At 45.6% G+C, this 26,553-nt stretch overlaps 9 protein-coding genes across 9 annotated transcripts; 5 read left to right on the top strand and 4 right to left on the bottom strand.

Annotated features, from left to right (window-relative positions):
* Positions 1-245: 245 nt before the first annotated feature.
* L203_104094 (uncharacterized protein) lies at positions 246-3,074 on the top strand (the record flags this gene model as incomplete). The annotated part of the gene is made up of 7 exons (XM_066213482.1): positions 246-305; positions 354-367; positions 423-519; positions 583-1,326; positions 1,376-2,457; positions 2,508-2,614; positions 2,668-3,074. 7 exons carry the CDS (start codon positions 246-248, stop codon positions 3,072-3,074), a joined length of 2,511 nt encoding a protein of 836 aa, XP_066069579.1.
* Positions 3,075-3,888: 814 nt separating this feature from the next.
* L203_104093 (uncharacterized protein) lies at positions 3,889-6,743 on the bottom strand (the record flags this gene model as incomplete). The annotated part of the gene is made up of 6 exons (XM_066213481.1): positions 3,889-4,045; positions 4,099-4,502; positions 4,547-4,758; positions 4,814-6,053; positions 6,114-6,437; positions 6,486-6,743. The coding sequence occupies 6 exons, from the start codon at positions 6,741-6,743 to the stop codon at positions 3,889-3,891; spliced, it is 2,595 nt and encodes an 864-aa protein (XP_066069578.1).
* A 261-nt stretch (positions 6,744-7,004) lies between these two features.
* L203_104092 (uncharacterized protein) lies at positions 7,005-9,157 on the top strand (the record flags this gene model as incomplete). Its single annotated transcript, XM_066213480.1, has 10 exons — positions 7,005-7,073; positions 7,148-7,195; positions 7,284-7,465; positions 7,556-7,658; positions 7,708-7,732; positions 7,782-7,890; positions 7,937-8,123; positions 8,173-8,336; positions 8,384-8,979; positions 9,030-9,157. 10 exons carry the CDS (start codon positions 7,005-7,007, stop codon positions 9,155-9,157), a joined length of 1,611 nt encoding a protein of 536 aa, XP_066069577.1.
* Positions 9,158-9,989: 832 nt separating this feature from the next.
* Positions 9,990-11,477, bottom strand: L203_104091 (uncharacterized protein; the record flags this gene model as incomplete). The annotated part of the gene is made up of 4 exons (XM_066213479.1): positions 9,990-10,323; positions 10,371-10,511; positions 10,572-11,304; positions 11,366-11,477. 4 exons carry the CDS (start codon positions 11,475-11,477, stop codon positions 9,990-9,992), a joined length of 1,320 nt encoding a protein of 439 aa, XP_066069576.1.
* Positions 11,478-11,545: 68 nt separating this feature from the next.
* Positions 11,546-12,534, top strand: L203_104090 (uncharacterized protein; the record flags this gene model as incomplete). The annotated part of the gene is made up of 3 exons (XM_066213478.1): positions 11,546-11,994; positions 12,038-12,359; positions 12,406-12,534. The coding sequence occupies 3 exons, from the start codon at positions 11,546-11,548 to the stop codon at positions 12,532-12,534; spliced, it is 900 nt and encodes a 299-aa protein (XP_066069575.1).
* A 150-nt stretch (positions 12,535-12,684) lies between these two features.
* Positions 12,685-13,466, bottom strand: L203_104089 (DNA-directed RNA polymerase II subunit rpb7; the record flags this gene model as incomplete). Its single annotated transcript, XM_066213477.1, has 5 exons — positions 12,685-12,738; positions 12,788-12,919; positions 13,142-13,192; positions 13,237-13,376; positions 13,430-13,466. The coding sequence occupies 5 exons, from the start codon at positions 13,464-13,466 to the stop codon at positions 12,685-12,687; spliced, it is 414 nt and encodes a 137-aa protein (XP_066069574.1).
* A 988-nt stretch (positions 13,467-14,454) lies between these two features.
* L203_104088 (uncharacterized protein) lies at positions 14,455-18,717 on the top strand (the record flags this gene model as incomplete). Its single annotated transcript, XM_066213476.1, has 9 exons — positions 14,455-14,585; positions 14,631-14,759; positions 14,836-15,985; positions 16,035-16,950; positions 16,996-17,567; positions 17,617-17,806; positions 17,854-18,404; positions 18,461-18,625; positions 18,679-18,717. The coding sequence occupies 9 exons, from the start codon at positions 14,455-14,457 to the stop codon at positions 18,715-18,717; spliced, it is 3,843 nt and encodes a 1,280-aa protein (XP_066069573.1).
* A 2,290-nt stretch (positions 18,718-21,007) lies between these two features.
* L203_104087 (uncharacterized protein) lies at positions 21,008-23,464 on the top strand (the record flags this gene model as incomplete). Its single annotated transcript, XM_066213475.1, has 2 exons — positions 21,008-21,792; positions 21,841-23,464. 2 exons carry the CDS (start codon positions 21,008-21,010, stop codon positions 23,462-23,464), a joined length of 2,409 nt encoding a protein of 802 aa, XP_066069572.1.
* A 170-nt stretch (positions 23,465-23,634) lies between these two features.
* Positions 23,635-24,975, bottom strand: L203_104086 (thioredoxin; the record flags this gene model as incomplete). The annotated part of the gene is made up of 8 exons (XM_066213474.1): positions 23,635-23,726; positions 23,778-24,354; positions 24,422-24,520; positions 24,583-24,603; positions 24,658-24,714; positions 24,768-24,778; positions 24,834-24,884; positions 24,939-24,975. 8 exons carry the CDS (start codon positions 24,973-24,975, stop codon positions 23,635-23,637), a joined length of 945 nt encoding a protein of 314 aa, XP_066069571.1.
* Positions 24,976-26,553: the final 1,578 nt, after the last annotated feature.

Raw genomic sequence — 26,553 nt, 5'->3', positions numbered from 1 at the left:
TCAGCCAATGCGCACGGACCACACAGTAGAGGGCTCAAGCGCCATAAGAGAAGCGGAATCAAATTACCACGTGAAAACATGGGATAAAGTGAAGAAATCACCGGGTTAAATATTGGCCGCGCGTGGTTTCGTCATCACATAAACACGCCACTTGAAAACAAATATTGTTTATTTATTTATTTATCATTTTTCTACTTTCTTTATTTTTTTTTTCGTTCATCTTTTACAATTATACACCACCAACAATGTCTGTTCCGCCTCCAGAGACATACCTGGCGGAAGGATTTGATCCTTCAACCTTAAGGGTGAGTCTGTCTTTTGTTTATCTACTTTTACTAAAGTCCAGTCGGCAGGTTCCGCAACTTCGGCAGGTTCACATTCTCTCCGTCATCTGCCTCCGCCTGACATTCACACTTTTGTAGGAGCATCCTTCTGGCATATGGCAAGAGCTATGGGTCGCGGATTACCAAGGTAGGGCTCATTGCCGAGTTTGTCGCACATGTTCAAAGTCAAGCTGCTGTATGTTTACATTGTTGACAACGCTACCACCAACAATTTGTCTTACTGATGCGAGGGCCGTAGACCCAAAGAGAAACAATGGCTACCATCAAGCCTTCAGCTAAGGGCATCATAGCCGTGTCAAGCAATGGCGAGGAGACTCTTGCGGTGCCCGCCAAACGTCCACGGAAATCCAGCAAAACACCCACCATTGTCTCAATCGATGTCCCAGAACCGATAGCTGATTTAGAGGTGGAAGCTGAGCCTCAGCGTCCAGCTAAAAAACCTCGAGCTAATCGAGGAAAAAATGTCACAGTGGAGCTCACACCACGCAAACATCGGCAATCAATACAGCCTATTATACAAGTCGAAAATGTCGATCAAGGGACCGAGGGAGAGACTGAGGACGAACCTATCAATGTTCAAGCCGTTACTTCTACAATGTCTCGCAAATCTGGTAGATACAGAACGAGCCTAACTCCACAACTGGGGCCCAGGACGCGGGCAACTGTTTCGCCCGTCACGCCAGGTCCCTTACTTGTTCCAGTTGGTTCAAGTTCATCTGCGGTTAACACCGAACTTCACACCCCCAAAGTGTCTCCTAACGAGAAGCCTCGAGGAAATACACGTAAGAGTGGATCTTCTATTAACCGCATGAGTCATGTAAAGGAAGAAAGCGAAGGGGACATTCCAAAGAAAGCAATTAAAAAAGAAAAGGTTCAAAAGACTCCACAGAAAGCAAATGGAGAGGACGGTGGGTTTTCAGACTACAATCCTTTCCAATCGGGAAGTGAAGAAGCTGCTGAGAGGAATAGACGTAGAAGAAAAGTTTGTTTTTCTCTTCAGAGTTGTAATTTTGAACTGATTGATAATCTAGTCTTCAACCGGTCTCGCAAGCGCAACAAAACCTAAAGCTTCTAAGCCTCGTTTTTCTGAACCGGCGTCTACGGTCACTCCTCCAGGCATTCTGCGCCGTGTTGCTCCAAGTCGAGAGTCTCTCAAGACCCCCCCATCTGTAGTCAAACGTGCTCTACAAACTGGCTCAAACGACTATGAGTTTGATCTTGAAGCTGCTGTACAACACAACCATAAGATTCAAGATAAGCTCAATCAGCTCTCTTCTGTTCCGCACCAAGAACATCAAATTATTAATGAAGGGGGCACACAAATCACAATATACACCTCCAAAGAAACCCCTTCAGTTGAAAAAGGTTTAGTACACCGAGTAGAAGACAAGGTTGGAGAAATTGTGCCAAGCCCTCGAATAACCGTGCCTCTTTCAGTTCTTTTCTTTCTGCTTTTAACCTTTGTATCGCATTTCAAAGGGCAATCTGCTAGTATTGGCTTTTGTGATACAGGTAGCCACACCAACGATATATCTGTTAACCGCCAAATTGCTCGCACTGAATCTTTGAAATGTTTTCAAGAAAGAGGCGAGCTTCAAGCAACAGGAGAAATAGAACAAGCAGCTCTGCTGAAGTGCGACGCCTCCGCAGTTCCCCTTCTTCCGATCCTTCCATCTCCTCAAGAATGCACACCGTGTCCAATTCATGCTACATGCATGAATGGAGAAGTGATAGCGTGTGCGTCAGAGTATTTGCTCTCTCCGCATCCATTGCAATTCCTTTCGCCTGTAGCAGATGGCCTTCCGGGAATAGGACCTCGTGCATTCCCACCTACTTGCCGCCCGGACACTGTCAAAAAGCGTCTTATAGGATCTCTGGCTAAAACAATTGAATATTCTTTGGCTCAGCGTCGAGGTGAAGCTGTTTGTCAAGGTATTTCTACAGATGATAAGAGCAATGTGGAAAAGTATAGCGAAGAAGAGCAGCACCTGAGGGAAAGGTTTGCGGCACAGAGGGACGAAAAGTTTAGCCCAGAAGTATTTGACGAGGTCTTCGAGGGAGCTATCAAAGATTTGGTTGAACATGAGAACTTGGTTGTCACTATTGATCCTATGTAAGCCTTTTATCACTCATTTTAGTCGTCGTGCTGATAGTGAATTATAGGAATGATAAGACATATTATGCCTCTGTGAAAATTGAAATGACAGTTGCCTGCCGTGCAAAGATGGAAGCAAAAAATCTGCTCGCTCGATGGAAGAGCCAACTTGGCTGTGAGTTGGTTATTGTGTACCAATTGAAACTTTGAAGCTAAACTGTGCAAAAGCAACGGCTGCTGTTCTTGTTATGATAACCTACATTCGTTCTACCCTCAATCGCCGCTCCTCAGAGTTTCGACTCATAGATGAGCTGACATCCGCTTGCATGATGTATCTTCAGACATTAGAAACACAGCACCATGTTGACCCTGTCCTTACGCCACGATCTTGGGCCCCAGTAGATCATATTCGGGACAAACTCTGGCCTACCTATGTGCAAGCCTTTCCTGATCTATCGCTAGGCGACAAAGACAAACCCAGAATCTGGAAGAGAGTGGAGGAAAATGTCGAGAAGGACAGCAATGTGCAAACTACTGAGAAAGAATTAGGAGGAGATCATTGGAAGACTTGGCAATGGATTGGCGTAGGAGCTCTCGAACGTGTTGTGGAACATAGACGCGTTACATTTGAATAAATGTCAGGTGGTTGATTATTTGCTTGTTAGGCTTTTCTGTCTAATTTGTTGAAAGAATTAAAGTTGTTTTCTTTTTGGGGATCTCTCTCACTTTTACTGATACGCTATGCATCCTTCTGGTTTGTCTTGGAGTCAAATTGAGATTAAACCTCTTACAGAACGGAGCAGAGTCCTGAGAAAGTACTTTTGGTAACATTGGAGATATATGTTGGTGTAGATATATCTGCATGTAGTAGCCAAGATGCAGCCTCTTTCACCCAACACATTCAAACTGAACTTCACGGAGCTGGCATGTCACAAAAACACAGAATGGAGATGTGCCATATACAATATTTAAATCAAGGCTGGCAGCCCTTGCAGGGAATGGAAAAAGATCTTTAAGGGTGGAGGTAGTTGTATATGATTTAATATACTGAAGTACTCTGAATTTTCCAACTGACTTGGGACTACAATCGCATCCTGGTGATACTCTGATATGCTTGAATTATTCATAGTCACTTCACTTACAAGTGTTGCTGGTCGGCTTGCTTTTAGGTGAAACATAGATTACTTGATACCATCGTCATCTTTTGAATCCTATCATTTTCAAGAATATAATCGTTTAGCTCAACGATGCAGATCACAGGAGGAGCACAAATGAATGCTTGGATGGCAGCTGGCCAGGGTCAGTTGAATGTGAATAGCAAGACTCTCTCCTTACGCTTTGAGCGTTATCAATGATTCCAGAGGCCAAGATTATGTATGAAACAAAGTCAGGTTTGTACATACACAGTACAAAATTCTTCATTTCTGTTCAAGACGTAAACGCTTGTATCTATGCAGTGTTTCCAATAGTCCAGTTATAAGGCTGAAATAATGTTCCAAGAACTCTTGCTCTTTCTTTGTTTAAAGATTGATCAATTCTTCTTGGCTTTCGCCATTTGCGTGACTCAAGACCGAGAATGTTACCTATAACCTCCTGGGCAAAGTATCTGCAGCACTTGTCAATGCGCGTAATGAAAAATTCCCATAGAAATTTGCTTACCTCGGAAACTCATTCTCAGCAGCTCCAGCTCCAGCAACATCGCCCTCTCCTTCATCCCCGCCTCCTGTCCCGCTTTCGCTCACGCCTTCAATCACATGCCCATAACCTTTTTCTCCTTTATAGTCCCACTGTACCATGAAGTATGGCAAGTTTGGAACCATCATCCTCCTGAACCCACCGGGCCTGGTTGAAAAGTCAATGAGCTTTTTGTGCTGTGTCCATTCACCTTCAGAGGACATGATAGATTCGCGAAAGTAAGCAGGCAGGTCTGCAAAGACATGAGCAGGGATGGGAATGGCTTCGATATATGTGTGTCGTTGGTGTTTGAATGATATAATGGTTTCAAAGAAAATAACGCCCTTGTTGTCTTTGGCGTGCATACGCATCAGGCATTTCATGAAATTCTAATCATTTGTTAGTAAGCTTTTTCAGTATGTAAGCCACTCACTCGAACTTCTTCCCAATCGTCATCTTCCATTTCTAGCATACTCAAATGATGTTGAAGAGGTACTATTAAACAATGCCCGGGAACGAGCTCCTCAAATTGGGTACAGCACATATAGGTGCGACTGCCAAGGGCTACAATAGCAGTCTGGGGCGGACGATCATCTTGATAACAAAATTGGCATGTATCAAGCGCCTTTTTCGTACGGGCATAGTCTACACTGTAGCGATTAGTGCTGCCTAGGAACGGCAAAAGTAATGAAAGGATTACCATTGATAGCAAAGGCTCTCTTCATCGCATCTGTCTTCATCTTCTTCCTTGCTATTTTCTCCACATTATCATCTAGATAATCCAAATTATCCTGAAATCCTCCATCAGTAGCAATCGCTCTGGCCATTTCTGCATCAATATTCTTCTGATCCTTTGATCCTGCTCCGAATCTTTCTTGTCGGACAAGTTCGCCAAGGGACTGATCATCATCATCCGCGTTGTAACGCAAGAGATTGCCTTGAGAATCGCGTGTCTCAAATTTGTTGGGGTTTTTACGACGGTTGCCAGGTAATTGAGGAATGTCGTTCTGACCTGTGCCAACGTCGTACAATCTACCTCGAGCGTCGAGTGTAGGGAGCACCTGTACTTCGACGCGATTGCCCTTCTCGTCTACTCTACCTAGAGGTCCTTGTATACCTTCATCGTTACCAGCCCAAAGACCTCCAGCTGTTCCTGCCGCCCGTTCTGATCGTTCCCGCTCAAATTCGTACTCTTTCTCCAAAGCATCGGCATTAGGATCATCCATAAGCTTTGCTCTCAAGACTTTGGCCTGAAGTTTGTTCAAGTCCGCAGTAGAAAGAGGTGGTTTTGAAAAAGTGGGGTTCACAGTGTCGGAGGCGGAAGCTGGCGAGGAGCCAAGTGGGCCACTAGAAGAGCGTAGAAGCGCAGTGGGTGTGAATACGCTTGGAATAGGTGTACCCATCTTCATGCCCTGTACGCCACTTTGACCAGGCCTAGTATTAGGCGTCCCATATCCGCTTCCTTCTCTTCTGAGACCTTCAACGCGTCCTCCCGATGCATCGTTCCGATCTTCTCCCGGCTTTCTGAAACCTGCTCTCGACCCTGGTCGAGAGTTAGCGCCATATTTCCCATCGGAGTCGGGGTTGGAAAACATAAATTTTCGTCCTGGATCTGGTGTCTTATTGGTAGAAGTGCGAGAGATAGGCTCATTTTGTGAGCGACCGCCACGAGATCTTCGCCTTTCTTCTTTTTGATCCAGGAAGCGTCTCTCTTCAAGAGCTTCATTGAAGTCCACAAGGGATCCGTAGCGTTCCAAAGCCACCTCTTCAACTGGTCGAGACTGTTCCTCAGCCTGCTCGTACAAGCGTTTGAGCTTCATCATGCGCCATTGATATCCAGGGCCACCCAATTCTGTTCTCTTCTCCTTTACTTCATATTCGTCAACAGATTTGCCTTCAAGAAGCTGTTTGTTTAGTTCGAATCGTTTGTCAATTACAAGCTAGAAATATTGATTCCTTGGTTAAGGATTCTACCAGAACGGTTTGTCAGAGTTACATACATTTGTGGGATCTGGCATGTCATCTTTCGGATCCTTGCTCTTATATTCTGTTCCAAGACTCTCAAAAAAGTCTCTACCATTGGAATCTTCCCTTTTCTGTTTCTGATAGCCTCCTATAGACTCATTAAGGTCCGCACTGCGAGGAGCATCGTTGGTCGGTTTAGGTAAAGTAGACGAAGAGGTAACTGGTTCGAGCATCCATGACTCTCTTTCTTGGCTAACTGTGGAAGCGCTGATTTGCTTTGGTAAAGGCGCATTGTTTTTAGAAGAAGGATTAGATTTAAGTGGCAGTGAATCTGAAGTTGGAATATTCGCTGTAGCTTCCTATCTAATCCATCAATGCCACATCTATACAATGTAAAAGAAACGCACCACACCATCAATGCTCTTTTCTATCCACATGCTTGGATCATCATCAATAACACGCAGCTCTTCGTCCATACTCTTATGACTTTTCCTTTCCTTCTTTAGCCGCTTTCTCTCCTTACGTTCTTCTTCAGTTTCATCTCTATCCTTGTGATCCCTTCCATGTTTATGATGCGTGTTGTGTTCCCGAGTGTCATGGCTTGAGCGATGCTTCTCCCGGTCACTTCTCCGTGGTGAAAATGAGCTTGAATGATGTTTTCCCATCTTGCTCACCAATTCAAAGATAAAATAAAGAAAAGTCAATTCATTATGTTTTGTAATGATATTCAATGACGTCTGCTTACATAATCTAAATTCTTTATATCTTCCCCTCATATTACATTGTAAACCGTTGTGCACGCGCCTCTTCTGTAAACTCCCCGCAGATTAAAGAAGAGAAAAAAAAAAAGATCAATTGATTTGAGTTATATTTGTTCTTCTTTTTGCATTTTCATCTCAATTTTGACGCCCACAAAAAAGCCCACAATGGAAGCAAGGAATCTTGACCATAGGCGGAGTAACTTCAAGGGAAAGAGCCAGTTCTCAGCCCAAGAGGTATGACTTGGCCACCCGACGGAAAACATTTCGACCTTATCTGGGTGGCGGCTGACTACTGCATATTTATATAGCTTCGACGACGAAGGGAAGAGCAGCAAGTTGAAATTCGTCGCCAAAAGGTTAGTGATACAATTTACATTTTACTTTTTTGGCCATACCACCCACTTTTATAATTACTTGACACGCTGATTATCTTGATGATTATAGCGGGAAGAAAACCTCGCCAAACGACGAAATCTTCAGACCCTTATTGCCGATGAAGGCATTGAGTCTGATGATGAGGTTGCCATGGACTCTACTGCCCTTGGAGAGATTCTTCCTCAAATGCTCCAGGCTGTCTACAGTGAGGATGCTGAGGCTCAACTAGATGCTACTATGAAGTTTAGAAAGTAAGTTTCCATAGCGTTCCAAGTCTCAATGAATACATGAGAGTCTGCTTAGATGAGACGTTGTTGTGTTTTTGGTCTGACAGTTGATAGGCTTCTTTCAAAAGAGAAAAATCCTCCCATCGACAAGGTCATTCAGTGTGGTGTTGTCCCACGATTTGTCGAATTTTTGTCAAGCAATAACTCTATGCTTCAGGTTTGTTCTTTTATTACATGTCTCAGATATTGAGCTTATATATCCATAGTTTGAAGCTGCATGGGCTTTGACTAGTAAATTTTTTGATTTTTCGATTTTTTGAAAAGCTAAACAAACATATAGACATTGCTTCTGGCACTTCTGAACATACTCAGGTTGTCATTGCCGCTGGAGCGGTTCCTCACTTTATCAACCTCCTAGCTTCTCCAGTTCTCGATGTTCGAGAACAAGCGTAAGTGCCTGAAATGCTGGAATCAATTCTTAACCCCTGTGTCTAGTGTGTGGGCTCTTGGTAACATTGCCGGTGACTCTCCTAAATGCCGAGACCATGTTCTCAACTCTGGCGCTCTTCAACCCCTTCTCAGCTTGCTCAATGAGAACCACAAGCTTTCCATGATCAGGAACGCTACTTGGACATTGAGCAACTTTTGTCGAGGCAAGAACCCCCAACCTGACTGGAATCTTGTCTGTCCTTATTCTTTACTTTTTGGGCATGCGTTTATGTGTCTTTTAGATTTCTCCTGCTCTCAACGTTTTGACAAAACTTATATACTCTCTAGATGACGAGGTTCTGATTGACGCTTGCTGGGCTATTTCTTACCTTTCTGATGGGTCTAATGACAAGATTCAAGCTGTCATTGAGAGTGGTGTCTGCAGGCGACTGGTTGACCTTCTCATGTAAGGGAACCTGGCTACCCATTTTGGAGTCTTCTGACACAATACAGGCACTCATCCACTGCTGTTCAAACTCCTGCTCTTCGATCTGTCGGCAACATTGTTACCGGCGATGACCTTCAGACGCAGGTTATTATCTCTTCAGGAGCACTCCCTGCTCTTCTGAGCTTACTGTCTTCGCCCAAGGAAGGTATTAGGAAGGAATCTTGCTGGACTATTTCAAACATTACCGCTGGCTCCCCTATGCAGATCCAAGCCATTATTGATGCCAACATTGTTCCCCCACTTATCAACATTCTTGCCAATGCTGATTTCAAGACCAAGAAGGAAGCCTGCTGGGCCATCTCCAATGCGACTTCTGGCGGTCTCCAGCAGCCTGATCAGATTCGATATCTCGTCAGCCAAGGGTGTATTAAGCCCATGTGCGATCTCTTGACATCTATGGACAACAAGATCATCCAAGTAGCTCTTGATGGCCTTGAAAACATTTTGAAGGTTGGCGAACTCGACAAGGAGGCTGCTGGACCTGGCAGCGTCAACAAATATGCACAATACATTGAGGAAGCTGGTGGAATGGTCGCCATTCACAACCTGCAGCACCATGAAAACCTCGAGATTTACAAGAAATGCTTCTACATGATGGACAGTGAGTGCTTGTTTCTGACACAAGTATGTTTATGGCTTATGTATCCGCAGAGTTCTTCCCTGATGATGAGGAAGAAGAAGCCGACGCTGCTGCGCCCGCTGTCGATGCCTCTGGCCAGTACGCCTTCCAGTCTGATGTTGCCGCTCCTCAGGGTGGTTTCAACTTTGGCGGTCAGTAGAGCCAGTCCTCGGTCCAATGCTCCTTTACGCATGAAGAGGCAGAACCCGACTTTTTCGGTTACATCCCTCACTTTTTCAGCTCTTGATTTGTATATATCTTTTCAGCTTAATTTTGCGCTCTCATTTTCTCAATCATTTTTTATTGGATCAGATATCAGGCATTTTGAGCTTTCGCGCATTGTGAAGTTCTGGGGACGTTTCTCATTGGTTTCTATTCTCTTCATTGCTATATGTCCTAGTGTATAACGTTTCCATACATGATGCCATACATTCAGAAGAGGGGCAACTGGTTAACAGACCCTTCTCATCTCCCTCATACATTATTATGATAGTCAGTTTCCCAAGAATATTGCAAAGCATCTTTTCCGTTTCAACTTTTTCACTTTTATTCAATCTCAACACAAAAGTCTGCATTTTTTCTGTCATCATACGGAGCTGCTAGATGGATGGCCAACATCTCCAGCATGCACATCAAACGAGACAAGCCTTACCCGGTGGAACGTATGGCGGCGTACGAATCGAGTAGCTGGGTTCATAGGTTTAGATTTTATTGTCAGCCGCAAAGATATGGCGTTGGGTACAGGTTGTGGGTAATAGTATGGCCTGTCCATCGTAGAGATGAATTGCCGTCTATGCTTCAAAAGAAAACACCCAATCCTTCAAGTTGCATGTCTATTATTCCATTACTTATCGTCCATCTGTCCTTGACTCCCTAGAGACTTGTCATTCCAGTCGTACACTCTGTACCTCTTACAACAACCCAAAATCTCAACACAATCTGTAAACACTTCTAGACATTCAAAAGACGGAAAAGCGCCAGCGTCCTTCTCCCTATACCACCTCTCTCAAGGCTCGTCTCGCAAACATGGCTTCGTCCAACCTTCTCGCCTCAATACCAGCTTCCTCTGGACTCATACAACCTTCACTCCCACTCTCTCCGCCTTCGCTCATCTCACCCTCTGATAAAGACAATGCGTTTGACAACAAGGCCGACTCGGTCTCTACATCAAACTCGTGCCGACGGCGTGCCCATTCCGTATCGCTGATTTCGACTTGTGCAACGGTAGGAAACGATGTATCCACCACACAACCCGGCGAGTCCAAGTAATGTGCCGACAGCAGCAATGTAAGATTCCGAGCGAAATCAACCAGCTGAAACACCAGCCTGCTCCGTATTAGTATACGCTGCCGGTCCGAGAGACAAAGACTTGCGAATGGTTTGGCCCTATCCAGCCAGACTTCTCCTTTACAAAGTCATACGCATCTTGCATCGTCTTGATATGTCCCAGCAACCTCGGCAGCCTACCGGCAGCAGCGAGCGCCATCGTATAGGCGATTGCCAGCGTCGCCGACCTCGACACACCACACTGGCAACTACGTCCGTCAGCGAGAAGCATTCCACCTCTCACTCACTGTATCAACACTGGCTCTTGACGCTCTCTCCCTTGCTCCATCCATACGATCGCATCCCAGAACCTCCATACCTTTTCGCCTGGCCTGCCCTTTCCCAGCCTCAACGTTGCGTCTCTTGGCAGCTCTGCCAGTCCCAGCTCTCCATGCGACCAACGCACATGGCAATACTCGACCTCTGGCCTTGCCTCGGACGAGGGATAAGTACGCAGCTTGACGCTCTCTGTCCTCGACCAGAACTCGCTCGTCCGCTCAAACGGGTCGTCCACCTCCTGGGCGACATTCACGATACGGACCCGGGACTTGTCTCTGGCCCAGACGTCCCACTGCCACAACGACTCTTCTGCGCCGAGCCAGACGCCTGGCAGCACCTCGACCGGACCGTCCTCGTACGGCGTCTCGGTGCGCACGGCAAGCGTCTTGGCGATCGGAAACGTTGTTGCCGTCGACGGCGTCGTTGAGGCGGACGAGTACGACGTGTTGAATGATTCGGCAGATGGATGCGCTGTGGTGGGTGTCCTATCGGCTGCGCTCGGCGGCAGCGTTATCAGGCTCAACAGCGACGGGCGGCGATGTCCGCCTGAGGGCTTGCTCCTTGCCGGCGATGGTGCAGGGATCGCCAGCAAGAGTTTCTTTGCGTTGGGACGGCGCAAATGAATTGAATCCATTTCTCTTCTTCTTTTCTTTCTCGACTCGTGTTGCAGCTCTATCGGCTGGTTTGCTTCAGCGTCGAGTGCTGCCAGTCAGTGGTGAGTCAGTCTCGTCTACTTCTCTCGTTGCCACCCGCCGTCACTTACCATGGTGATATGCACAGAAAAGAAATGGACGAGCGGCGGTTTTATTTCTGGCAGGAATGCTGAAACTCGGAAACTCGCCACACACCATCCCCTGGACAGGTTTCACCAGCATCCTTTTATCCCTTGGGAGTGTTTGTGGCATACAAAGATGGCTAATCTAATCTCTTATCGACGGCAAACATGTCTGACGTTTTTCTGTTTGAAGACCCGCTCAAGTCAAAGAACAATCTCACCCTCACCCCTTTCCACATCTTTGTCTTCTTTCTCTGTGCTCTTTCGATTCTGTTAACGAATGTTCCCTCTCCGGCTCTTCGTCCCTTTGCCGGTCCTCTTACCCGTCTCTCCATCTTGCTGATTCTCTTCGTGGTCTGTCACCATGTGATTCAGCATTGGCTGGATTCTCACAAAGAGTCGCTGAAAAAGGCTCACGTTGAGGAGACGACAGAGTATGATCCGTTGATCAAGTCAAAGATCAAGAAAAAGGCGGACGATTGGGAGCATCAGAGTGCTCATCCGAGTCACTTTTTGACGACGCGGGATGGGAAGCCGAGGCTGTTTCCGTTCCCGTTGGGTCTTGCAGGCGGCGGCGGGAAAGAGTTGTGGTGGGAAGCTGGAAATGCGGCTCATGTGTATGTGTAGTGGTGTTTGCTCTGCTGACGTTGCATGCGATAGTGGGCATTACAACCAAACGGAGACGCCGGCTGCCAAGGGTCAGCTTCGCAAAGAGATGGAAGCCAAGGAGGATGCCCGTCAGAAAAAGGCGAAGAAAGCGATGAAGGCGTATAAGAAAACGCGTGAAAAGTGGACGACTCGTCTGACCCATCTCAAAATCTTGCTCACCATTACAGGCGTCAGCTTGGTAAGCCGCGCACTGGCGGTGGGGTGTTTGCTGGCGTGGATATACTATGTCATGGTAGGCCAGCTGAATGCGATGCTAGAGGTGAAAAAAGAGGATGAGGAAAAGCCTGCAAAGGAGAGGAAAGCGATTCCTATTGTATGTCGGTCGATCGTTTGTGACTCGACTGATGTAGCATCTGCAGGGTCCTGGAATGGCAATGACTTACCTTTACGAGCCAGACGGAGGTAACTTGAAACCAACTGGAAACATTCCGACCAAGGCTCCAAGTAATCGACTGATGACTTCCTTGAACAGTAGGTATGCCGCATAACGAAAATCCAGTTGATGTTGTACAAGTCATGCATGGTTTGAATTTTTTTATAACGAAATGGGTATATGTGTCGTGCAAAAAAGCTTGGTACTTATTCTCGACTCGCTTCACTTTCCAAAACCCTAGATTGAACCGTATCCTCTATACCACCTAGTCATCCCGTATTTGACCAAGGTAGTCCTTTTTTATTGTCCCAATCGCAAACTATCCATTGTGAGCCGACGAATGTGGAACGGCAACGCGACAAACCCACCATATCGTTTGCTTCTACGCGACATCCAACAATCTGTATCCTCACCTTTGTGTCTTTTTGAATCACCTCATCGTTTGAGCGAAAACAGGGTGGAGACACGCTGGGATCGAATTTCATATCAGAATGGGTGAGCTACTCGCGCGTTAAGTTGTTAGCAACCAGTTTGATAAACCAGGTAGAGTTGCGGAAAGATTGCGATTCAGTGAACAATCGATCAATTACTACAAGATCGTCCCGCATAAATCAACATTTCTAAAAGATCTGTTGTCCCTATGCTGATAGCTCATCCTAATGCTTCGCAGTACATGCGAAATTCGAGTAGGGAGAAGAAGGCCAATCTAGAATGATACTCACATGGCAAGACACAAAGACCTGTAATGGTCCCACCATTGCAAAAAAGCCCATCTACACTACTGTCAGCTCGGTCCAACAAGACGCTGTCGACACACTTTATTGACATTGACAACTTTGGCATCAACCACTTCACCCTTGAAAGGTTTCATCACGATAGCCGTATATCTCGTCCTAAATCTTGCCTGTCCCGTGGACGGGATAATTTTGGCCTCCCCTATATCTGTGATGGTGATGACTGATATGATGTACCTGCATCTCTGTAAGCTTTGCAAAACCAAATCAACATACCCGTTTTTACCGCTACATGTCCCTTCCACATCTTCATACAGCTTTTGCCTGAGATACTCTTCCAGTTGAGCACCAAAGTAGGATGGGTGGAGTAAGATGGTGTGCGTGAGTTCTCGCTAGGAAAAAGACGGCGAGCGATACATCCACAGCGGAACAAATGTCGATACCCATTGTTAGCGCGAATGACGATGCGTTCGCGCGAGTAAAGAGGGGCTAATACCAACCAGGAAAAACATCCTGTGCGGCTAGACCAGGTGTTGCTTGCCTCTCGCTGTTGAGGACTGCGTTTGGCGCGGCGAGCGGGACAAGGATGCGCCTTCCAGGACGTTGCAAGCAGCAAAAAATTATACGCGTGGATGTCGACCTTGCATAGATAAGTAGATGAAGATAAAGAATGAAATGTAAAGCAAGATCAAAGAGACAAAAGTCGAAAAAGTTACCATTTGGGTAATGCCACGTCAGCAACTCATATCAATTACGTAATCAAAAGCATCTTGCTGTCAATGTATCGTTAGTAGGGCGTTGGAGGTCTAGGAGACGAGGAGAATGAGAGAGATGACAGTGAGAGCCAGCGAGAGAGACAGGAAAGAAAGTGAGGCAGAGAGGAGAGAGGAGAAAAGTAGACGTAAAAGCAAGGTTGTATATATATAAAAGAGAAAAAAAGAATCTTTTAGACACCTAATTTGATGAGAGCAAAAAGTGAAACTGACGCACTGCCCCAGAGGGAAACCGAATAGACATATCCTCGTCATCATTTGTATCTCTTTTCTCTTTTACATTTCCATCTCGCTATACTCTTTCAAGCTGGTTACTTTGGAAGAGACTCTTGGCTGATCACACGCTCTTCCCATCTCGCCTGGAGACGACGCCGTATGGCTTGACTGCAGCACACAACTGGGTACATCCACCTTTCCTTTTTTTCCCCATTGTCGTCTTCTTGTAGTAGCAGTTTTCTCTGCGTAGCAGCACATTCCTAGCTCACAGGTCTCGCAGCAAGTGAATTTTGACGTTTTCACTTTCACATCATGTCTTCGACGATTCCCATCTCGGCTCACTCGCACGCTCCACGTTCAAGCTTGTCGCCAGAAAAAAGTGCGTTGCAGCAACAAGAAGGAAGAACTCCACCTCCTGCACCGAGTGCTGCCTATGCTTGGCGGTAAGTATGGCTCGTCGCTTCGTGGTCGGGCTGATTTTGGAGTAGTGCGAGAGAAACGATGGGAGACGAAATGGGCGTTGCTACTCTTCAACCACTGGTCGATGGAGACAATGCTGATGCTACCGATAATTCTGCCAACAGCGTAACGGCTGGTTACCGTAGAGCTCGGGCTGGGTGAGTTTGTGGCAGCCCCACTACTGCGAAAGGAAGTCTATGTGGCTGACTGTGGAGCACTTTTGATGACATATAGGACCATGCCTTCAAATCTGCATGAAGCTGCCGCTCGGTACACTCCGTCATCTACAGATGTTGAATCACCAACGAGTGCCTCAACCGTTATGTCCTCGACACCTAAAGCTGCAAATTTTGCCCGTACATCTGCGCTCTCGCCGGCCAATCCCCATAATTATAATTCGAATGCGCGACCCACGCTCAGACATACCGCTTCCTCCGCAGCCAACTTGGAGACTCCTGCTCCGAATCGTCTGCGGTCTGGCTCGCTCACGCTGCCTGGCGCTGGGCTCGGAGATGCTTTCGGTCATAGTCCGTTTAGCAACGCCTGGCTGTCCAATCCTGGCTTAACGACTGCGGCGACGACCCCTGCTCGGAGCCCTCTGGGTCAGCGTATACAGGCGAGCGAGGACGACGAATTGTCTGTGTATACCTCCCTTTCAGGCTCTGCCAATAGTTCAGCGACCGATCTTAATTTCTCGACACTCGGCTACCTTGGACTTGCTGAAGACTCCGACCTCCCTCCAGCAAGCATGTCTGAGCTGCAACACCAGACCCAGCGGGCCATTGCATCTGCCGGTCCTGCGAGCCGTTTAAGAGCGAGTACGGTTTCCAATTTTATCAGGCCGTTCCGGCCCAGCATCACGTCTACGAATTCCTCAAGTCGAGAAGGGAGTCCTTATGATGATCCTACCCATGAGGACGTATTGGCGCGGGCGATTGAGAATCTGGGCATGTACGACCCTCTGTACATGTCTAATGGTCAGCTGCCCAACCTCTATGCCCTTCCGAGCTTGTTCAAGGATAGCTCTCGCCAACGGGCGAGTACCATTGGTTCTCTCGATCAGCCGCAGCGTAGAGGAGGGCTCAACCGCTCAACGAGTTATCTTAGCAGTATTCCCCAATCGCCTGTTCAGAGTGAGTTGGCTATCTTTGGTGGATATGGTTATGGATACCGGTCAAGAGAGACAAGTCGCGGAGGTAGGCATTCCATCTCTTCTTATACTAGTCGAACTGGGACACCGGAAGACAAGGGTTCTTCCACACCTCAGGTTCCTACTAGGAGTTTGTGGATTGGAAATTTAGATGTGAACGCCACTAGTAGTGCATTGTTGGCTGTTTTCTCGCCTTATGGTGCTATCGAAAGCGTACGAATGCTTCCAGAAAAGGTAGCGTACTGAATCGAGGATTTAAAAACGCTAGGCTGATTGTAGACAGACTTGTGCCTTCGTCAATTTTATGGACAAGGTCGACGCTATCCGCGCCCGTGATGACGTGCTCAACCGACTTGGAGGGCATGTTGCTGCACTCTCAGAAACCGCCCCAGTTCGCATCGGGTTTGGAAAGATCGATTCAGCCCCAAACGGCCCATCGCTCAGCACTGTGGCACCCACGCCCCCCGGTCTCGTTTTCACCAACGATACGCCTTCTTCCGCTGCCCCGACTCCAGTTCCTGCTGCTGCGATCCCGACAGCTATCCCATCTGGATCTGGCATTGCGGTGACAGTACCTCCTCCCACTATCACAAACCCGTCTTCATCGCCCGACACCAACGAACAGCAGAGTACATTGCCTACTCGAGCCTTGTGGATCGGTAGTATCCCTAGCACCACTTCTGCTAGTACGCTTCTCCAAATCTTCAGCCCTTTCGGACCTGTTGAGTCTTCTCGTGTTCTCCAGAATAAATGTTGTGGATTTGTCAACTTTGAAAGATTAGACTCTGCTGTCTCTGCTCGCAATGCTTTGAACGGACGGGACATCCTTGGATCCGACGTTGGTGCTATTAAGATTGGTTTCGCACGTGTCCCAACTCGCTCACCGACCTTGTCAACTGCTCATGGCGGCTTCAACACTACTTCTAATTCGCCCAATGACTCTCCAAGCCGACTTGGTGATGCGCTAAATACTGTGCGAGGCGCTGCCTCTGTTTCGACAGAACAACAAATGTCGGCTGAGGGCGGGGGCTTGGAAAACTACCGGAGCCCTCTCGTAGTGGAGCTGGTCAAACAGGGTGTGCATGAGCAAGTAATAGAAAAAGGATTAGCTGGAGACGACGGCATTGTCTCGGACCAACAGTTGATTATGCAAGTATTAAGTAGCAGTGAAGAAGATGGAGATGTCAAGGCCGCTGCAGGTCAGTCATATTTCATTGTGTAAGACATATAGCTGATAAGCACAGATTCACGTCCTCCCATGACTTACTTTACTGCCATTCCTCCCCCTGCTGATCGACTTATGAGGAGGTTTGATACTGGCAAACTCAAGGAAATCCGTAAAAAACTTGACTCAGGTCAATGCAGACAGGATGAGATTGATGAAATTACGCAAGATCTTATGGAGGATTGTGCCGATCTTTCGAGCGACTTTATTGGCAACACTATAATTCAAAAACTTTTTGAACGCACTTCTACTGCGTTGCGAATTGCCATGCTCGAGCGTATTGCTCCTCACCTAGCGAGTATCGGTATCCACAAGAATGGTACTTGGGCTGCTCAGAAAATTATTGAATGCAGTACGACAGATGAGGAACGTGCCATTGTCATCCATAACCTTCAGGCTTACGCGCCTCCTCTAATGTGTGATTCGTTAGGAAATTATGTTTGCGCTGGCACTCTCAAATTTGGAGAACCGTACAATCGATACGTCTTTGATGCGATGACCGACAGAATGTGGGATATTGCTCAAAATAGATTCGGAGCGAGATGTATGAGGACTTGTCTTGAAAGTCCAAACACCAGTCTATATCAAAAGGTTGGGAATACTGAAGTCTAACGAAAGGTCTTCTGACATTTGTCCTTAGAAACGTATCTCTACTGGAATTATTCTCAACTCAATTCCTCTGGCTACCAATCCTAATGGAGCTCTTCTTTTGACTTGGCTTGTGGATTCTTCCAATCTTCCAGGACGGTATGGACTTTTATCCAACAGGTTTGTTCCACACATTGCACACCTCTGTACGCACAAGCTTGCTTCACTTACTGTCCTACGAAGTACGTTCATTGAGCATGACATTGAATTGAAGCTGATAATTGCAAAGTCATCACTCAAACTTCGGAGCCTGTAGCAAGCACTAACCTCATCAATGCCATCTTTACTTCTACGAACGATCAAACTCTTACAGAGATACTTTCTGATGCCAATAATGGTAACCAAGTTATTGGAAAAATAATTGCAGTCAACACTATTCCAGATGATCAAAAGAAACTGGTGATTGAGGCAGTCCGCCGAGTACTGCCCAACATCAAGGCTTCAGGCACGCCACCTTACCGTGGTTTGCTTGAAGCTGTTGGCCTGCCCGTGCCAGCAGGTTATATGGGTCATTCACCCTTTGGCCGTGCTGGGACTCCCAACTGGCAAAGCCCACCTCAACCTCGAGCCCAGTCATATGGTCAAGGCTTTTACCCCTACCATCAACCCATGAGTGGTGGAGGCTTCCCTGTTCCTGCAAGCAACATGTCACCTCTATTGATCCCTCAAAACATGCCTCTAAGCCAGGGTATAAGAGGAAGTCCTAGAACGCCAGTTGCTAGGCAAGGAAGGTTGAGTCCTGCAGCAATGATGAGTCCTAGTTCGGACCCTTTCAACCCCGTGAGTTTACTTGGCTTTTGTCGGGTTTGCAACAATGAAGTCTGACTCGTTTATAGTTTGCGTCACCGAGTGTCGATTTACCTTTTAGTGGACAAAACGGCATGCGAATGGGATCGGTTTTGGGCCAACCTTCAGTAACTTTTGAACAGCAATCAAGCCTTGGAGGCTTAGGAATTAGTGGACAGCCAGGCGGAGGATTATACTATGGGCAGCAAACGGGCGTAAGTTCGCCTTTCCGTGTTATAATAGGGGCACGGCTAACGAGCGTTGTTAGGCTCGACCAATGTATGGCCAAGCAGGCGGATATCAGTAAACGCATTACGCAATTGCATCGCATACACCCACAAAAAGTTTCATCTGTAGTCAGCCACCTTCTTTCTTTTCTTTCCTCTCTTTTCTTATTATTCCAACCGCCCGGCGCGAACAAGAAACTGATCGACTCCAAGAATAAAAACAAGTTTCAATTTTCTATCCAAAATCAAAAAAGACACGTGAAAGGTGGTGACATCAAATGAAATTAGAGACAGTTTTATGTTGGTTTAAAGATAAATCCAAGTATATATTCACGCTCCGTTTCTGAAAAAGACAACAAGTATACTTCTCATATGATAATCATTTGGATTATTTACGAAGAGTCATTTCAAACAATATTTCTATACTTTTTTTTGGACCTTTTCGAATCCTAGCCTCGCTTTGTCATATTCTTTTGAATACGGAGAATGAAGAGGCCAAGGATCTCCAAGGGTCGTACTTGTGTCAGAAAGGAGCAAAACAAATAGAAACCCTTTGATGTTAATGCTTGCATAGTTATGAAGAATGTAAATGAACGAGTATTTGAGCAAGGCATATCCATATAACCGCTGTAAGGTATTTTTAGTGATAATGTAACACTGGATTTCAAGTCGCCAAGATTCTTGTCTTTCATCATATTTTCGGTTAATGCATATGGTGATGTTGCATGTCGTCCTCCTTGGAAGCCATTAGAATATTGTAAACTATGTATTCGTAAATAAATCGAACCAAACCAACTAGTCAGACACTAGTCTGTACCTCTTTCCGTCAATTCCAGCCAAAAGACCAATACTCTTCATACTGTTATTTTTGGTCTCAGCTCCACTCGACCCCTTCCTACAGTTTGGACAGCCGCCAGTGCATCTATCTTCAGCATGAATTGTGACCTTCATCGTACTCTTTGGGTCTTACCTTCAACTTTGATAGAATCATCCCGCTAAAGGCAAAAGCAGCTACGGCAACGCCCACAACAATTGAGACATTTGATTGACTGGAGACACTCCATCGAAACTGGAAAGGCCTTCTCACATGGTTTGTTACTACTGGCCTTCCGTTGCAGGGACTGATACAAGGAAGCTTGCGAGTGATTTCAACCCTCTCAAGTAGATTTGCGTTCACAAGATTAGATGAACTATCTATATCATTGTCACTGAATTCTTCAACTTCTTTTCGAACAGCTGAATGATGAAATGAGTCACTGTGGTTAATGCCGAGATTGGTGATTCATATAACAATTTGCTACTTGGTTCACCGTAGCAGCAAGCTGTCGAGATCTGAAGATGTCTATAGACATCGAATTGCAATCTTAATGCAACTCCACTAACCATGAAGCAGCTAGAAGGGAAGAAACTCTTAAGTCAAAAGAGTTAAATATCTTGAAGAAATCCAATAGTGTTTTTCAACAGGCTCAATTTTTTGAAGTGATCCACTTGCTCTGATAAAGTGTCAGCCAAATCAAGATAACTACAAGGAATATCCTGACCAATACCATAGCCAGGCTGTTAATCTTGGAGCAGACCAAAGGTCATAACAGCAGCAGACCAGCATCTAGTACTCCAAGGGAATTTCATCTACCATCCTCCTCTTGCACAAATGTGAGCTCGTTTGTCTCTTGTAATGACTTTGACTCAATCCTTCTTGCTTTCTTCCTTTACCATCTCCAACCACACTTTACCAACGCAGCCAAAGATGCTCATCGCCGCTTGATTCCTTCAAGCCTTGATGATGCTGTCTCAAGTTCTTTGGTGAATCTTCGACAAGGATTCAGTAATCATTCGCAAGTAACTTGTGCATCTGGTTTGACAGTTATAAGTGCAAATACAAAGATCAGTCAAAGCCACTCACAGGGCTACCTTGGCTGCGTCATTCAGACCAGTACTCCTCTGCGACCCAATCTACCTCAACTTTTGCAGAACTGGCAAAGCATTCCATGGTATCTCTGTGCTCTGCCTCTCTCACTCTGCATATCTAGACCAACAACTCTTGGAGAAGAGTTGCAATTGTCGACTTTGCGGTTGCTATTGGAATTTCTATGAGTTGGCAGGATTGTAACAAACAAAATGAATAAGGAAAATATAAATATATAATATATAATATAAATATAGATACAAAAAAAAACAACATAAACATGCCTGTTTTGTTTTCCCAAACACTCGGACCACTCCTATTCTTGCCAGATTCCAACAATTTTATTCTCTATCTTATCTCAGTTTCTTATTGTTTATCTTTTGGGACTTTCATTTTTCTTTTACCAAGATAAGGCTTTATCGAGGATTTCCCGTCTAATTTGCTTTCGAAACCTACAAGAGTAGATGTCGGGCTCTTCAAGGCCGATACGCTCTCAGCCAAGGCGGGCTTCCGCTATGGATTTGCGTGAGCACAAGTTTGGCGGACAGAGATCAGTCCACCAGAGGCCCTCTCTGGCCAGTTTTTGGCTAGCCGAAACTGGTCCAACGCCTGCCTCAAAGTATCTGGGAAAACTAGCTTCCAAAGTTGATGGACCCCATGAAGACTTTTACATGCGAGACTTGGAAGCTGAGAAGGATATGAGGCAGACTCTGGTAAGAAACAGTGGTGATGTCTGGCTGGAAAATGGTCATGCGTTTGAAGGCGGCAGCTTTATCACTCGAACAGCAGAAATGTTCAAGCCAGTACCCGCACTGAGAGTTCTCGACAATTGCCCAAAATCTGAGAGACCTACACTTGGAAAACGTCAGAGTGGTGTTGTCTCTACCCTTGCCAAAAAGGCCAGTCGTCTATTCGAAAAGAGTTTAAAGAATAATTACATTGGATCAAAGCCATCCAAGTACGCAAAACATTATAACACAGCCTCTCTGGCATTATTTCCTAACGAATCCAGGTCAACCGTGACCGTTATCGCCCCCTCACCCGTCGGAACTATTCGTGGTGTCAGTAGAAAGGATTTTGGGGGAGATACAGTGGCCCAGGTTCATCAGACAACACGATGCGAAGTTTCCCATCATTCAATGACCAATAACTTGCCAACGTTCCGTCAAGAGCTGAGAGAAGCGTCTAATCGCTGTAACGATGAAGGTGGGGATAGGCTGGATGGGATGGATATGAATATTTTGCCAGCGTTAGTGGTCTCCCGACTCTGAAGAGGAATATGCTAAACTTTCAACAGCCCTGTATCTTTTATTGAAGTGGATAGTAAAAGCAAGGACGAACTAGAATCTTCCTTTGCATCAACCATCAGAGATGAGAGACGAGACAATGATACTCTCGCGGCACTCCATCATCAGCCCATGTCAGACTATAATGAATGCTGCAACAATAGCTTTGAAGGTGTTCCATCCTTCCACAACTTTCCCTTCCAAGATCAATCTACACCTCAGAAGTCTCTTTACAGGAAGCGCGCCTGCAACAGCCCCAGCTCTATCTCCTCTACCGATTCATTTTGTTCTCCTCGTAGGATTAATCCTGAGAGTCATAATAGACACAGCTCCAGCTCTGGTTGCCAAGCCTCGCATCTGAACCACAAGGCTTCATTCGGACTTCCAACGGTCAAGAAACAGGATTTTACAGAGGAAATGAGGAGATCGTTTGATGACATTACTGGGCAAACTTCCTTCAATGTCAATCGTCATAGGAGAAACAACCTTCCCCCCGTTTCGTCGTATGTCTCCCAGAAAACACGCGGCCTCTCTCGGGTATCGGAGCGTTCTGAGGGCCACAATGCCACTGAGAGTTTTATGACTTCATCCACGCCATTTTTTGAAGGCACTGATCACTCCTCTAGATTGACCGATTTCCAATCTACTCGGAAAACTGTTCATTCCCGCAGTCAAGAAAGTGAGCATGGATATGAAGTCACGCAAACGGAAAGCTTCATTGGCGACGTATCGCTTGCAAACACTCTAAACTCCATTTATGATGGCGTCGTCGCAGAGATGGAGAGAATGATGGAGACGAACTCGTCTACTAGGACAGACTTTGTTATTTCTTCCTCGCCCTCGTTGCATACAGATCGAGATGAGTGTTTAAGTCACACAGGTAGCGCATCAATATTGAACACTTCTACTACAAGTGCAGCCACTTCTTCATTTGCGGCTCGATACACCACTAGCTATGTTTCAGATGATTTCCTGGGACCCTTTGATCCCTCTTCAGATCAAAACTTGACACATGCAGTACAGAGTCAACTATCGCGCTCCCATCCTCGACCCATCACTGGACCCATCTCTGACCGTATCTTTGATCCTGGCGATGGTGACGGCATGTCTTTTGTTCATGAACCTCACCTTCCAATTCAGAATCTCTACTCAAAACGATCCACGGATACCATACATACTCCATCAGATACGGCCATGCCCCCGCCTAGGACGCTATTCTCACGATACTCTAAGCAAAGGTTGGGGATAGCAAAGGAAATGGGAAAACATAATGCAGAGGGACAGCAAAATGCAAAGGACCTTAAACAGAAACAAGCAGCTCTAGACAAGGCTATACCTCAATCGCCAATAGGATTATCAGCCAAGAAAGAGCAGTCAGTTGAAGCCTCAAGAAGAGCATTCAAACCTTTGGCTCTTGTTGAGAATAGAAATAACGAAACGAGTTTGCCTCTAGTCAAGTCGAATGTAAGGGTCTCTAAGCAAAAGAGCTTCAACATCTTTCAGAGAAATGCTGGAGCAAAAAATCCGTTAAAAGCCAAGATTGGTCAAGGGAAAGAAAACGCGCTTCCGAAAGGCAGCAAGACATCAGTGGACTCCAGCGCTGGTGTTGGTAGTGTAAGGGGTTTGAGGGTTTAGAACGACTTTTTTGAAACGAATCTTAACGACAATTTAATTTTTACATTAGCCGATGAAATCATTGTAGAGTATTATGAGTATCACGATGTATGTAATCCAGCATATTATGAATCCCATACTTTATTCCTATGATGCAGGGGCATGATTATGGATTATACATACAATTGGAGTCATTTAGTTTTACGGCCCATCAACATATCAATCATACTGCCGCCGCCGGTCGAAGATTGAGAAGGGGCGGAGGCCTCAATTTTCTCGCCATCTTGAACCAACATAAGCCGTTATATGTTTGAATTAATCAGAAAAGACCTACTTGTACCAAAGAGATCTATAGAATCAATTCTCGTTGTTTCCTCATCTTCTTGATTATCCTTGACCAAAATATGCAAACTCCTGACGTTTTGAAATCTGACATATCGCAATTCAATCTTTTCTCCTTTAACATGTTTGGGAGTGAGAACTAGCTCTTGAGCAGGCGTCAAGCTCTCCGTGTCGTCGAATCCGATATTTGGAAGATTAATGAAAAGTTTAATAGTTTTTGGCGCTTGAGTCGGGGAAATACTAGAAAAAATGGAGATGTATTTCAGCTTAACTGAGTCTTGAAAAGGGATTGAAATAAGAAGCTCGGGGTCAACATCAGATTCCAGATAAGAGGTACCGCGAGGCCCCTTCTCAGGCCCGAGAATAGATGAGAGGGAGTGGTCTTTAGATTCGTTGAGGCAATTGAGGCCTTTGGAAATCACATTTTTGAGGAGCGACTCAGTAACATCTCCAGTGGGTGTAGGCTTGGTACCTGTAGTAGCACCCGGCACACTCGCAGCAGGATGAGGAGGGGAGCCTGCGTGGCGAGAAACTATAGAGTTTAATTGAGGTGGAGAGGCGCCTCGAAGCTAGGTTAGAGAAATCAGCCCCTTCGGCCTTGCTAATGTTCTTGCATATATCTGAAACCATACGTACAGTCTCAACTTCCCTTCCGCCTTTCAGAAATTTGAAGGTAGGCATGGCTGTGATTTTGAATCTGCTGGCGAGTTCTCGTTGTCGATCTACATCGATCTTCTACATGTTTATTAGTCGATTCTCTCCTGCTAGGCTTCCACTCAGAGGAAATTACTACATACCACAAACTTGGCATGCTTGTACTAAAAACTCAAGCAATCAGTACCAAGCTATGTTGTGTAGAAGATGCAGCTCACAGTATTGGCCAATTGCTCGACCACAGGTGCAATTGCATGGCAAGGTCCACACCAAGACTATGACTATCTATCAGCCGCATATCTCTACATAACCATGGGCTTCTACTCACAGCATGGAAGTCTTCCAGGTGTAGCTCATCAGTCACGACTACTTTGCAATATTCCAAAAGTCTTACCAACAACAAGGAGCTGAGTGGGAGGCAAAGAACGGACGATACCGTCAAACTCTGCTTGTCACTATCAGCATCTCATCGTTGTCCATCAGTAATAAAGTGGCGAGCCTGCGGTAGACCGGATTTCTTGTGCTCCAACTGTCATATTTATCTCTTGAATGTCGTAAATTAGAATGAAATGTTTTATTTGGATATTGACAGAATACAAGGATGGCTGTGGAGGTGGAGGCAAAAAATATTAATTGACCCCCTATTTTAGATTTGTCAGGTTATTAATCTAGCATCTTGTAGGCACAGGGAGGCCTCACTGAGTTGTCGATGCTGAATACTATATAAAAATAGTATATATATATATATTGTTAAAAGTCTTGATACCGCAAAACTAGCACTGGTCATGCATCGAAATGAAGTATCTAAAGAAATCGTATCTAATTATTCAACGTTTATCTATCATCCTCAAAGCCCATAATCCCGCGGGGTTTCTAAGAGTGGCAAGTGAAGTGCTTGCACTTACACATCTAATAATTGTTATGCTTCATAATTCTACATTGTATACATGACTTTAGTTTATATAGCTCTACTTTGCCCGTCCAAGGGAACTCGCTGATTTGTATAGATTGGTCTAAATCATTCTATTTATAGTCTATAGTCCATCTCTAAACTTGGAAATAGAATTCAAGAGATTCCAAGAATCGACGAGCTGGATGGTCGTCTCCAAAGTTTACTACTTCCTCTCTCAATAGTTTCTCAAGGCTTCAACGAACCTTCCCTTCCTCACTGTCCTATCCGGCAGTTTCTCCTTGGGCAGGAGCAAGTAGTGAGAAAGACAGCGAAATACAAAGTTCCAGAGTGTTTGTGAGAACAGTAAGAAAGAGAAGATAGCCGATGGCAGCCAAAGCGAATCCAAAAATCAAAGAGAAGCCTCGTTTTCTCGACCTATCTCCCCAAACGGCAGCCATCATGGTGTAAAAGCAAGAATATAGGCTACTATTTGTAAGCTCGTCGGCCACCTGAAAAAAGAACTACGCACGAGGTGTGCTAAGCAAAAGTGACTGAAGGATAGTAACAGAGCCAAAAGTAGCCATGACAGTGGGAGAGAAGAGAGATTGACTGTAGATGGGCTCGGCACAACCCATGTACATGGGCATAGAAGACATCGTCCAGGCGCTGGATTAGCAATGCTCATGAACCATGAAGATGGAGACAACACCATTCACAAAAGAAAGAAGACTTTGGATAATAAACTGGAGAATTGTACTGAGACATATCAAGTATAGGTAAACAGCGCAAACTCACAATCCATACCCAACCAGCCTTGTCACTAATACCCTTCATCCGGCTCAAAGCATACCCAAAAGTTCCGCTCAAAGCTCTGACCAACGCTGCGCCAGCAAACTGACAAAAACTACTACAGCCATCAACCATGTCTAGTCGAAAAGTACACAGCAACCTACTCATTAATACCATGTTGTACTGCAAACAAGTCAGACCCAAGACTCTATTTGAACCAACAAGTTTAGCCGTGCCAATGTTTATACAAGCAAGACATGGTAAGAAGAAGATTACAGTAGCTGTTAACATAGCCTTGCTCTCATTCGAGTTTGAAGCTACCTCTTATGTCTACTTTTCTCTTTGCTCATCCTGACAGTTGAATATATACTTTTTTTTTCTTTTAGCTTTCTCTTTTTCCTCTTTATGTATATTTTTGCCGAATCTCACTTTT

This window comes from Cryptococcus depauperatus, chromosome 4 (genome assembly GCF_001720195.1).
Source record: "Cryptococcus depauperatus CBS 7841 chromosome 4, complete sequence".
NCBI classification, from domain to species: domain Eukaryota; kingdom Fungi; phylum Basidiomycota; class Tremellomycetes; order Tremellales; family Cryptococcaceae; genus Cryptococcus; species Cryptococcus depauperatus.
This window is presented reverse-complemented; position numbering and strand designations above follow the sequence as displayed.